The sequence below is a fragment of the Saimiri boliviensis genome, chromosome 2, assembly GCF_048565385.1.
Source record: "Saimiri boliviensis isolate mSaiBol1 chromosome 2, mSaiBol1.pri, whole genome shotgun sequence".
In the NCBI taxonomy this organism is placed as follows: Eukaryota; Metazoa; Chordata; class Mammalia; order Primates; family Cebidae; genus Saimiri; species Saimiri boliviensis.
The window spans coordinates 205,986,792-205,999,114 of NC_133450.1; the positions used below are offsets into that span (position 1 = coordinate 205,986,792).

The 12,323-nt window shown below is 43.2% G+C and overlaps 1 protein-coding gene across 2 annotated transcripts in view; it reads right to left on the reverse strand.

Moving 5' to 3' along the window:
* Window positions 1-12,323, reverse strand: part of FKBP15 (FKBP prolyl isomerase family member 15) — a 57,006-nt gene that overhangs the window by 1,807 nt on the left and 42,876 nt on the right. For both annotated transcript variants that reach the window (XM_074395187.1, XM_003925218.4), the window contains exons 20-27: window positions 11,074-11,245; window positions 9,001-9,137; window positions 6,361-6,516; window positions 5,387-5,539; window positions 4,234-4,359; window positions 3,489-3,596; window positions 2,212-2,933; window positions 1,531-1,627 (exon numbers count right to left, since the gene is read on the reverse strand). In XM_074395187.1, coding sequence (XP_074251288.1) covers window positions 1,531-1,627; window positions 2,212-2,933; window positions 3,489-3,596; window positions 4,234-4,359; window positions 5,387-5,539; window positions 6,361-6,516; window positions 9,001-9,137; window positions 11,074-11,245 — 1,671 coding nt within the window. The remainder of the gene's footprint in view (window positions 1-1,530; window positions 1,628-2,211; window positions 2,934-3,488; window positions 3,597-4,233; window positions 4,360-5,386; window positions 5,540-6,360; window positions 6,517-9,000; window positions 9,138-11,073; window positions 11,246-12,323) is intronic.

The following is a 12,323-nucleotide window of genomic DNA, read 5'->3' on the forward strand; positions in this document are numbered from 1 at the left end:
TTTTCACAACTTGAGCTCCTGGACTTTCTTTTCTCCTGGCAAGGGAACAGGACCTACACGGGTAGCAGGGACTGATGCTTGAGACAGGCACGAACTGAATAGTCTCCACTAAGTCATTCTCTGCTCTGGTGAGCCACTGCCAACCAGGATCCACCTTCGCAGGGCCAGGCAAAAGGGAAGGCAGCATGGTGTGTACACAGGTCTCTGGGCTAATCCCATGTCACTACCAATTAACCAGACCTCATACTTCAGACATCAACGAAGTGATCTCTAACTCCGACAGTATAGACAGTACAGGATTTTCAAGTGGGGCTCACAACTTCTGTTTTGTCCTGGTTAAAGTTCTGGCCCTACATTTACTGGCTATATAAGTTTAGTTAAATTATTAATCTTCCTGAGCCTCAGCCCTCTGATCTATAAAATGGGACAAAGTATCTACCTCATTGGATTAGTAGAAGATAAAATGAGACCGTTTGTGAAGTCATTTTCAGAGTACCCAAGAAATACTTGTTAACTTGATGGTATTAGTGCTAATCCAAGAACATACTCACTAATTAAAAATTTCCAACAACTTTTAGGCCAGTCACTTAGAATATCCTCAATTGGTATTTCCCCCCCTTTTTTTCCTTTTTTTAGGGCAGAATTGGTATTCTGGATTCTCAAAACGGAAATTTGATTCTTGGGAAGAAAGGCTAATGGAAGGAACTGGTACATTCCCTCAAAGAAACACAGGCAAGAGGGAAGGACTCTGGCACAAGCAAGCTGGATTGCAGATCCGTCACAGCTCTCTGCTGCATTTCAGAGCAGCCAAAATGGCCTAGTGACAGCCAGAACGGCTGTAACCTAGCACAACGGGGAACAGCAGGTTCGAGAACCAGGGTTCTATTTCAGTCCCTGTGGACACCCTCCTTTCCTGGCCTTCACTCTTGTTCTCTGTTTAATGAAGCTATGCTGTTAGTACTGAACCCATTTTGTGCCCAGCGATATTGTGATGACAAAACAGGCAGCAGGAAAGCAGGCTGAGTAAGTGGAAAATGCTCAGGAACAGGTGGTCTTTATAGGAGCCTGGGGGTTAGTCCTAGCTTTGCCGCTAACTCACTCCATAGCTTTGGGTAAATCATCCTTTTGAGCCTCAGGTTCTTTATCTATGAATAAGGATGCCAGCCAAGATGATCTTCAAAGTCCTTTCCAATTCTAAAATATAAACAATATCCTAACAGATTTGGGGAAGCCTAAGGCTTCAGCATTCCAATGCAGGACTAGGCAGCCCAACTTTCCTCCTCTCAGGAAAAATTCCTGCATGGACAGAGACTATGATTCTTTCTCAAAAGTAAAGCAGTATGTGACCGTCCCCACTCTGCTTACAGAGCTGTGCCCTCCCAGCCCAGCCCTAAGCCTGCTCCCACAGGGCCCTGCACACAGAGTCCAGGGAGTGGGCCACCAACAGACTCCATTCCTCTTCTCAGAGCCCGTGGGGAAGAGCCCCCAGGAGGCTGTGTGAGGACTTGGCAGTGCCTGGGATTTCCTTACCACCTCGTCTTCATCCTCCTCCTCAGGCTGTGCTTTGGGCCTTACAGCTTTCAGAGTTGCCCCTTTAAAAAGTTCATCCTCTTCATCCCCAGAGAGACTGAAGGAAAATCAAATCATAGACAATGTTGTTGTTCCTGCTCCAGGTCGCAGTACCCACCACCTATAAGGGTCACAGGCCCTTGGGTAAGAATTCAACAGTGTTGGTGGCTGCTCAGGAATTCCTCCCACCTCCGCTGCCACTATCTCTTCCCACACCCTACAGTGGCCTCCTAGTGTGGTTGGGCCCCCTCCAGAACCTACAGCCAGAGCGATCTTTTCAATTTTACCTTCTCAGAATCCTTCCCGAGCCACCCTATCAAAAGTGGAACAACTCCTTTAGAATAACACCCTGTTTCTTTTTTAAAAGCACTTACCATATTTTTACAATATATAAGTATTTGTTTTCTCCACCTGACTGTCAGCTCCTTAAACTCAAGAACCAAACCTGCCTTGCCTACCACACTATCCAGTGCCTACCACAGAGCCTTGTACATGGTAGGTGTTGTTGAATTAATACATCAACGAATAAATGAATACATGAGTAAATTAGTCTCTGAGGGATGAACAGAGACTCTGGAAAAAACAGAGACACTCACCACCGATAGTCACCCTGTCCCTGAAGCAGTGCTCAGAGGAACATACCTGGAACGCTGGGAATGATGGCTGGGTCTGAGGGCTGCTCCTGCAACTGTGGAACCTGCCTCTGTGCTTGACAGCTCCTCAGGGGGACCGGCGGAGCTAGTGACACCATCATCTTTCTTGAGCTCTGGAGGCTGAGGGTCTCCTAGGCTTTCAGACCCTAGGGCCAGTGGGTCCCCCTTCTTGGGGTCTGAAGTCAAGGACAGTCTTGTGGAGCTTTCTTGTAGTGGGCCCTCTGGTGCTACTTCCCTGACACAGACCTTTCCGGATGGGCTGTCGGGCTTAGCTGCCATCGGGCTGGCAGCAAGTGTCTCCTCACACTCAAAGTCCATGGTTACAGGGCCTGGGGGCTCAGGTGGAATTGACGTTGGGGGCCCTGGAACTCTGTGGGATGGGATGCAAGGCCATTCCGGTGGAAGGGAACCATCTTTTATCTCTGAGAGTGCCTCTGCTTCTGAGTCCCCTTTCCTTCTGTGTACATCATCCTGGGAAGTGGTGAGGGCCTGAGGAGACAACGCGACAGCTTCCTCCACCACCTGCTCTAAAGGCACCATGGGGGACTCTGGCCTCTCCCTGTTCAGGGGTGCTCCAGGCTGCCTAGAACTGGCTGAGGCTGACTGCTGCTGGGAAGGTCTCCGTGGCTGCTCTTCTGCTTTTTCTTCTTCTTCACTGCTGCTCTCTTCCTTCTCTCGCTCCTGTTGGTTTAACAGCTGAAGAGTCACCATCTGTTCAGAAGCCAAAGAGGAGACGGTCACTAAAAGGAACACAGTACCCACTCCTAATTCTTTTAACGCTACTGTATAAATGACTTTTGCTTCTTTCCTGTTAAAAGAGGCTGACCATATCTGTCAAGTCACTCCAGGCATCCTAATTACTGAAGAACAGTCCTGAATAATTTTTTTTGCCTTTGGAGACAGGCTCTCGCTCCGGCCTGGAGGGCAGTCGGGGGCAATCATGGCTCACTGCAGTCTTGAACTCATGGGTTCAAGTGATCCTCCTGCCTCAGCCTCCTAAGTGAGCTGGGACTGCAAGCACATGCCAACCCAGCTAATTTTTAAATTTTTATTTTTAGTCGAGACAAAGTCTCATTATGTTGCTCAAGCTGGTCTTGAACTCCTGGTCTCAAGCAGTCCTCCCACCTTAGCCTCCCAAAGTGCTGGGATTACAAGCATGAGCCACTGTGCCATCCTTGAACAATTTTTTATTAGTGATCCGTTAGAAGACACTTAAGCAACATAATGCTCATTCTGATGAAACAATTGACAGCTGGCTGGCTGTACCTTGATAGTATTCATGATGGTTCCCAGAATGGTCCTGCCATTGTAAGATTCCTCCAGCTCAAACTCTGTCCGTAAGGACTGGAACACCTGGTTCATGATCTTCTTGACCTGTGTGAGCATCAAAACACATGCTGCCAAAATCAAGTCACTAAAGGATGCATTAAATTCCAGAGAAGGCCAAAATGAAGCCATCTTAGATCGCTACACTAGAATACCGCTGGTCATAAGCAGAGACACTGAAGGTTGTCACTGTGGAGAGAATATTAAATAATGAGCGGCACTTTGACAGAAGGGCTAGCCATAAGAGTTACCTATCAATGGCAGGCAAGCTGTGCTCTGTGTGCCCAAGACTGCTTAAAGCCCATTTCTTGAAGTCCCCCTCCCACTGTGAGCACCACTAGGAGCTGCCATAGGCTCTAAGGGTCAGAGGCCAGTGAATGCTGGGCACACTCCCCAAGCCCCGTTCCTCTCCTGTGGTTTGGAGACCCTTCCTATACCTGCCAAAACCTCCGAAAGATAGGTTCTTTTGGGTCTGCAACTTAATATATAACATGTAAGTATTTTGTTTGTTTTCCCCACTAGACTGTAAGCTCCTTAAACTCAAGAAGAAAATCTGGTTCATTTTAAAGTCATCAGACAAGTAAAACATGACTAAAGTTAGAGCTACTAACACAACATACTGGCCACATTCTTTCTGAATGCTTGCTATGGTATGGCTTCCTTCTCCTTTGAAATACCAGCTCACCTTCTCTGAGGGGTCAGATGCAGCAGCTTCAACCCCAGGCATCTGTGACTTGTTCTTCTCTAGTTTCTTGATGTGCTGTTCATTTTGCTCAGTGAGAGCTGTGATTTGGGCCTGGAGGGCTAAACACTGCAAAACAAACAGACCGTGGCTGTGGCCTCAGGAACCTGGATTACCAGGTGAAGATCAGAAAACCCAATGGGGAGCAGAAGCACCCTAAGCATCAAGTCTTAACTTCACCTAGGTCTGCTGTTGTCCACTGCCTCAGCGCCCCCACCTAAGAGTCTCTGCCTCAGAGAATCCTAACTCCTTATCACTCGAATTCAACTCAAAACTTCACTTTCTCTTTCCCAAGGTCGCTTGCCTTGTTCCTAATCAGGTCAAAAATATAATGTAAAAGGGGCAGGAAGGTAGGTAATAACTCCAGTCATTTAAACATAAACATTCAGCATTAATAGTAACCCATTCATCTGCAAGATTTGCTCCAAGATCTCTGAGCCAAAAGTTTTCAACTGGACACCTTAAGGAAAGAAACTGACCACAAATACGGGACTTTCATACCATGACCCTAAGCCATGTCCCATCTTTCTTTTTTAGGCCTGATGATCCCACCACACCCCAGCCTCCATCCTATCTCAGGGCCTTTGCCCAGGATGTTCTGCCTCCTTTGCTGCCTTACCAAAGCTATTTGTCCTTCTTGGCTCTGCTCAAATGTCACCTCCTGTGGGAAACCTTCCCAGCTCTCCTGGGTACTTCCTCTTCTGGACCCCACAGCACTTAATGCCTATCTTTGTTTGTCTCCCTTTCTTAACTATGAGATATGTGAGGGAACAGTTCCTTGTATGCACTTTAACACAGTAGATGGAACACAACTGACACTCAATCAGTATTTGCTTAACAAATGAAGGATCCAATAATAATAGGAAACGTGTTCCAGAACACCAGTGCTGTTTCTTCTCTTTTTCCAGTCACTGACGTATCACCCCAAATAAGTATCAGAAAGATAACTGACAAACTCAACAAGTGCAGTAAGTGTGGTTTTGTCTTCCAGCCATTAATAACTCTCAGGCTCAGAAGGATCGGCAGGACTCAAACAGCCTGCTTGCCTCAAATGCACTGAGCTGCCTCAACTGTCTGGCTCAGGAAAAACACGTACCTTTTCCTGAAGTTGTAGCAGCTTCTGCTGCTGGGCATCTCTCTGCGCGCACACCTCCTGGTACTGCTGCAGGTGCTCATCCTTGGCGGAGGCCAACAGCTGTTCACATTTTGCTGCCCACTGTGTCTGTAGTTCAGCCTGTACTAAAGACAGCTGCCAAGAGAAAGTAATGACCATATCATCTTTGGGGGCAGGGGAGTAGTATTCCATTGGCACCTAAGGAAGCCCATCTTTCAAAAAGCTAAAGAATAAGCTAACAGCCCAGAGTTAACTGGGAAACTGTTTAAAAGACTCTCATGACTTTTAAAGTAAATGTACTTCTTAAGATGTCACTGGTTGTCAGGACTCCAAAAGGTACTCCCAGCAGACAAAGGTGTACCTATCTAGATAGGTCCCTGGAGGGCAAGGCCATGTGATCATAGCTTTTCAGGGTCTGAACCCTAAACCTTATAGGTTCAGAAACTTTTTTTCACCAAAATTCCCAGAGGTGGTCAAATTGACGGCACCAATGCACGCTAATTAAACAAATATATACATATTAATTTTAAACTTAAAATGAGCAAGGTTGCTGTTGCACAGACTAGAAATCCAGCTACGTTCTGCCATTATCCCTGTTCCCTTCCTGATGACCTAAATAAACCCCTTCTTTTCAAGGATGATAATGTGCCTGAAGGATGATGTTTGACGGTTAATAGCTTTGGCCTTATCCTGTTTCAAATTTTTTATAAGGAAACTATTTTTCATTTTTACTTAGGTAATTAAACATTAACTAAGCTTTTAAAAAAAGGAAAGAAGATTCTCCATTTGATTCCTGGCTCTCCTGCATATATCTAATTACTTTTTCTACCTTTCTCCAAAGTGAGAGTATCAACTATGAAAAATGTCATCGGAAGAGTAAGGAAGAACTAGAAGCTTTTCTCTCTGAGTTCTTCATACCTTCCCTATATTTCCAAAGTGCTTCAGTTTCCCATTACCTGCTCTGCAGCTGCTTGGTCTGTGGACACTCGAGTCTTTTTCAAGAGCTGTCGAAGTTTGTCCAATTCCTCCTGGTATGACTTGCGAATCTCATCTATCTCCTCCTCAGCCTGACAACGTTCTTGAGCTGACTTCTTTTTCCTTTCTGAGAGGTTCTTAGGAACAAGAGAACCATCATCAGCTCTAGCTTGTTAACAGAGAATAAAAAGGGATGATGGCAGTGGCAGTTTACCTTGTGGGGTCCTTACTCCATTTCTGGAAACTCATTTTTTAGTTTAATTTTTCCCTAAATATTTAACATTCTTGGCTACTAGACTAGGAAAATGGTGACAGCAGAAGGAAAACAAGAAGAGCTTTATCTACTCCTCTATTAAGAAACAGGGAACATCGGCCAGGCACGGTGGCTCACACCTGTAATCCCAGCACTTTGGGAGGCCAAGAAGTGTGGATTACGAGGTCAAGGGATCAAGACCATCCTGCATCCTGGCCAACATGGTGAAACCCCATCTCTACTAAAAAATACAAAAATTAGCTGGTTGTGGTGGCGTGTGCCTGCAGTCCCAGCTACTCAGGAGGCTGAGGCAGGAGAATTGCTTGAACCCAGGAGGCAGAGATTGCAGTGAGCTGAGATTGTGCCACTGCACTCCAGTCTGGCACCTGGCGACAAAGCAAAACTCTGTCTCAAAAAAAAAAAAAAAAAAAAAAGATAGGGAACATCCTAACTTTAATGAGGGTACAGGAAATCAGACATTCTCATACCCTGATAGTAAGAAAATAAATGGATATACCCTCTTTGGATAGTAATCCCATGAAAAACCTTTAAAAACATACATATTCAATGGCCAGGCACGGTGGCTCAAGCCTGTAATCCCAGCACTTTGGGAGGACAAGGCGGGTGGATCACGACGTCAGGAGATCGAGACCATCCTGGTCAACATGGTGAAACCCCGTCTCTACTAAAAATACAAAAAAATTAGCTGGGCATGGTGGCGCATGCCTGTAATCCCAGCTACTCAGGAGGCTGAACCCAGGAGGTAGAGGTTGCGGTGAGCCGAGATCACGCCATTGCTCTCCAGCCTGGGTAACAAGAGTGAAACTCCGTCTCAAAAAAAAAAAACCATACATATTCAAAAACCCCTGTAATTAAGGATTCAATAAGTCATAGTCATAAAGAATATGTTACAAGAATAGTCACTGTAGTAGTATCTATCATAATGAAAAACTGAAAACAGCTAAGAGGTTAGAAGAAATTGGTTAAAAATAAATAAATAGGTCAGGCACAGTGTCTCATGTCCGTAATCCCAGCATTTTGGTAGACCGAGGTGGGTGGATCACCTGAGATCAGGAGTTCCAAGACCAGCCTGGTCAACATGGTGAAACACCATCTCTACTAAAAAAAAAAAAAAAAAAAAAAAAAAATTTTAATGAAAAAAATTTTAAAAATGAAAACTATTAAATAAATAAAGTGGAAAAAAATCCTAGAAAAAAAATGTAATTGCAGACCAAGATTTACCCTCTTAAAAGGCACTTGGCCAAAACAGCCGTACTAATGAAATTCACTGACGCCTCAGGAGCAGTTTATTCTTTTCACATTTAAACTATTCTAAAACACACGAAAAGACAGAAATGTTCTCACTTTGTTCACTTAGTATTTCCTGATATCAAAATTTTAACCAACAAAAGATACTACAAATAATGTTAAAAGAGAGCAAACTAGAAAAATACTTGCAACATCTATAACTGACAAAGGACTGACGGCCTTAATAGGGTTTACAAATCAAACTAATAATAGGAAAGAGGATAAATGACACTAAAAAGAGATTTACATAAGAAATACAAACAGGTATTAAATATATGAAAGCTTTACTACTCATAAAAAGACATGTTAAAACAAGATAACATATTTTACCTGTCAGACTAATAAAGATCAGAAAAAGTGATGCATGTAGAGTGGGGAAGAATGTGGCAAACGGGCTCACTCACATAGTGCTGAAAGTGTAAGTGCTATTCTTTGAGGATAATCTGGTAATATTGACAAAAATTATCTTTGAGGACAATCTGATAATATTTATAAAAATTCAAACGTGTAGCCTTCCCTCTGATCCCATGATCATGCAATCCATCATATAGGAATGCTCAAACAAATTTGAGCATTTGAGAATTATATAATATGAGGATGTCTATAGCTGCAATGCTTGAAATAATGAAAAATTAAAAACATCAATATCCATTGATAGGTGAATAATTAAATAGATTATGGTACAGCCTCACAGTGGGCTATTATGCAGCAGTTAAATATGAGTGAGAAAGATCTTCTTATGTAGTATGAGTCCACAATATTTTTCTAGAAAGCATTAAATGCGATGCCATTATTATAAAAAAATGTTAGTATACATACATGTATGTGTGAAGGAGTGTGCATGTATGTTTTATACATACAGAAAACAATCTGGAAGGATCATATACTTCATAATTGTCATCTCCAGTGTATGAGATTAAAGAGGGGAAAAACTTAATTTTACAGTTCTCTGTATTATTTATATTTGTTACAATAAGCATATACTTATTGCAATTTTTAAAAGAAAAATAAAAATGTTTACTAAACAGCTAATTCTGGCCAAATGGGTTGTAGAACTTACCTTTTCCAAGGACTCCTTCTCAGCTCGAAGGTCGGTCAGTTCCTCCTCCAGGGATGTCACCTTTAATTCCAGTTGTTTCCGGCTCTGCTTTTCACTTCTGAATTTGGACTGTGCTTGCTCAGAGGTTTCTTGGAGCTCTGGGATACAGGAGCAGAGACTTGGCTACAGAATCAGAGCCACAGTGGGCTATGTGTTATCCCAGCAGTTCTTTTTTAAAATTATTTTTTGGAGATGGAGTCTTGCTCCATCACAGGCTGGAGTGCAGTGGTATGCTCATAGCTCACTATAGCCTCCACCTCCTTGGCTCAAGCAGTCCTCCTGCCTCAGCCTCCCAGAGTGACAGGATTATAGGCGTGAGCCCCTGCGCCTGGCCCCACTGGCTCTTTAAAAGCTGCACACTTTGACTTCCCAATCCTACCACACAAGTAGCCTCTACCCACTTTCAACATCACCTCACTAACCAGCAATAAAGTTTATCAAGTTGTCAGCTGACTCCCCCATCAACCCATATTTATCGCATAGAAAATAATCTCTGTGTACATGTCACCTCCTCCACATACAAAATTGAAAAGAAATGTTCCCAGCAGTCAGAAATGACCTTTGAAACAGAACACTCCCACAATTCCATTGTGGTCCCTGTCTTAACACATTGGACTGATCATTGCTTAGTGTTAGTTCAGGTTCTTTCCCACTGTTTGAGTAAGATATTCTCAACTTTCTTGGTAGCTGGGACATTCTACCAAGAATTTGCTTTCAAAACATCCCTTCTCAAATAAAGCTCTTTGAAATAAATACAATTTATTTGTTTGAGAAACTTTTGAGACTCTCACAGCTCTTGAGGTAATTGTCATAAGGTACCACAAAAGCAGAAATGAGACATCTGTACAACATTCAAATCTAAGACTGTCTAACATGTTTGCCTCATGTGGGACCAGTCATGCTCTAAAAGGGAAGGGATGGGCTAGGAGCAGTGGCTCATGCCTGTAATCCCGACACTTTGGGAGATAAGGGAGGGAGGATGGCTTGAGATCAAGAATTCATGACCAGCCTGGTCAATATAGTGAGACTCCTGTCTCTAAAAAATATAAAAAGTTTTTTTAAAAATAAAAGGGAAGGGATGTATCTTCAAGGTAGCACCTTACCAACTGATACCATTTTTCAGTTCTCTATTAGGCAAATGAACTTTGCTTCCACCCAACTCTGCTGTTGCTCCGGCTACTCCTTGCCCACTGATCCCATCTCTGCCCTCCATATTTGTTTCTATACATCAATGTGTGGTCTTCACAAATCTTTTATCCAATCACCGTGTCTTGCCAGACACTGAACTAACACTAACATGAAGGAGAGGACTTTGCAAAGATGAGCAAAACACCATGCTTATCAAAGAGTGATAAGGGTTATAACAATGCACTAACAGATAAAGGATTTTTTTTTTTAAGAGATAAAATGCCCTAGAGAAAACTAGGAAAGCTTCTGAAAGAAGCAGATTTTGAAGAGGATTGAAGGCAAATATTGGTAATGGTGGACATGTCAAATCCAGAGGATAGCACGGATAAGAAGCAAGACAAGAACTACAGAATGAGCTGAAGAGCAGCCAGCAGGCTTGCTGGTATGGTCAGAGCCAGGATGAACTGGACAATATAATGGGAGACAAGCCAAGCAGGAAGAGCCTTGAGTGCCAGGCTGAAGAGTTGCAATCCATCCTCTAGGAAAGAAGAAACCACACTAGGAAGCATCTGTTTTTTAAACTTCCACTGAGTCATGAGTTAGAACAACACATTAACTCTTCCGGGCATTTAAAGCCAATCATAAGTACCAAAGATTTTGAAGCCAATGCCTCCCCAAACAGAAGGGAACTGTGGCACTGATCCATTCCAAATAATTAGTCAGTTCTTTTGTTGTCCCTTCTGTAAAACAATCACGTAGGTTTTATACCAGTCTCCTTTAATTTTTGGCTCAGTCCTCCAAAAACTTCATGAGCATTGTGCCAAAAAGATCTAGAGGAAGAAAACAGCTTAATTCCTTGAGTTTAAATGGCAACAACAATCCCAGCATCCCCCACCTAGCACATACCTGAGAGCTTTGCCTGCACTTTGGTGAGCTGGCCCCTGAGAAGATCCGTTTCCTTCCAGTTTTCCGTCAGCTGCATCTGCAGCTCTGTTTCCTTTTTTTGGTGAGCAGTCATTTTCAGCTGCAGATGAGAGACCTGTGCAGTGGCCGCTGCTAACTCCTCTGTCACCTTGGCCTGAATAATAACAAAGTATGACATCACTTTAAACACAGGTGCTCTCCATGCAAGTGATGAACCAACCTCACATAACTCTCTGCAGACTGAACTAGTAAACAGGGAGTTATGGCTGCCTTCAACCTGCATTAAACCAAATTCAAATTAAGGGAGTGGGACATCGCTCTTACGCTATTAAACTGCTACTACTATTACAACTCCTATGCTATTATACCTATACTAGTACACTTAAATTTTTTTTTTTCTTTTTTTAGAGATGGGGGTCTCGCTCAGTCATCTAGGCTGGATGACTCATAGCTCATTACAGCCTTGAACTCCTGGGCTCAAGCAATGCTCCCACCCCAGCCTCTGGAGTAGCTGGGACTACAGGTGCAAGCTACTATGCCCGGCTCTATTATTCTTTACATACATTTTTACAGCTGTCTATTTCCTTATTATCATTTGTCTCTTCTTATTGTGTTCACTGTGCCTACTTGTTTCAAATATATGTATTCCTTGACTTATTCCAAAGTCATTTGTTTAATAGATTGCATTTAAAATCTTCTCCTAAAGAAGAAAATAAAGGCTGGGCATGTTGGCTCACCCCTGTAATCCCAGCACTTTGGGAGGCTGAGGCAGGCAGATCACAGGTCAGGAGTTCGATACCAGCCTGGCCAACACGGTGAAATCCCGTCTCTACTAAAAATACAAAAATTAGCTAGGTGTGGTGGCAGGAACCTGTAACCCCAGCTACTCGGGAGGCTGAGGCAGGCGAATCACTTGAACCCAGGAGGCAGAGGTTGCAGTGAGCCAAGATTGCACCACTGTACTCCAGCTTGGGCAACAGAGCAAGACTCCATCTCAAAAGAAGAAAAATAAAAGAAAATAAATTTATACATAAAATAAAAATAACATGCTGCTGCTCTGCCTATGGAGTAGCCATTCTTTTATTCCTTTACTTAATAAGCTTGCTTTCACTTTAAAAAATAAATAAATAGGCTATAAATGAGTATCTGAAAGTATATGTGTTCTTTAATCTAAGCTTTTTTTTTTTTTTCCAGAGTGAGTCTCACTCTGTCGCCCAGGGTAGAGTGCAGTA